The sequence below is a fragment of the Triticum aestivum genome, chromosome 6B, assembly GCF_018294505.1.
Source record: "Triticum aestivum cultivar Chinese Spring chromosome 6B, IWGSC CS RefSeq v2.1, whole genome shotgun sequence".
NCBI lineage: Eukaryota > Viridiplantae > Streptophyta > Magnoliopsida > Poales > Poaceae > Triticum > Triticum aestivum.
This window is the reverse complement of record NC_057810.1, coordinates 147653437-147653722: the sequence shown is the minus strand read 5'-3', so window position 1 is coordinate 147653722 and position 286 is coordinate 147653437. Positions and strand designations below refer to the sequence as shown.

Here is a 286-nt window from a genome sequence, read left to right as displayed (position 1 = left end):
AATCAATTGATAAATTCTAGCTACCTCACATGAGCATCCTTTGACATTAGGTGTGTGTTTTTTTTTTGCAAACAGATAAATGGAATGAGGAACCAGTTCGGAGATAATGTGGCGTCTGACGACATATATAAGCTGGCGGTGTCAGAGATAATGGTTTGGCTCTCTGAATAAGATGGAATCGCTGCAAACCTTTGATGGACGTAGTAGAAGTTGCCGGTCGATTACATTTGAGGATTGTATGTCGAGTCGAACTGAACATTTGAGTCATGATGATATCACAGTCTTA

The 286-nt window shown here is 39.9% G+C and overlaps 1 protein-coding gene across 1 annotated transcript in view; it reads left to right on the top strand.

Moving 5' to 3' along the window:
- The window catches only part of LOC123133804 (transcription factor bHLH95-like), a 3948-nt gene extending 3662 nt beyond the window's left edge, over positions 1 to 286 (top strand). Inside the window, exon 3 of the mRNA XM_044553211.1 lies at positions 76 to 286. Coding sequence (XP_044409146.1) covers positions 76 to 171 — 96 coding nt within the window. The 3' untranslated portion in view covers positions 172 to 286. The remainder of the gene's footprint in view (positions 1 to 75) is intronic.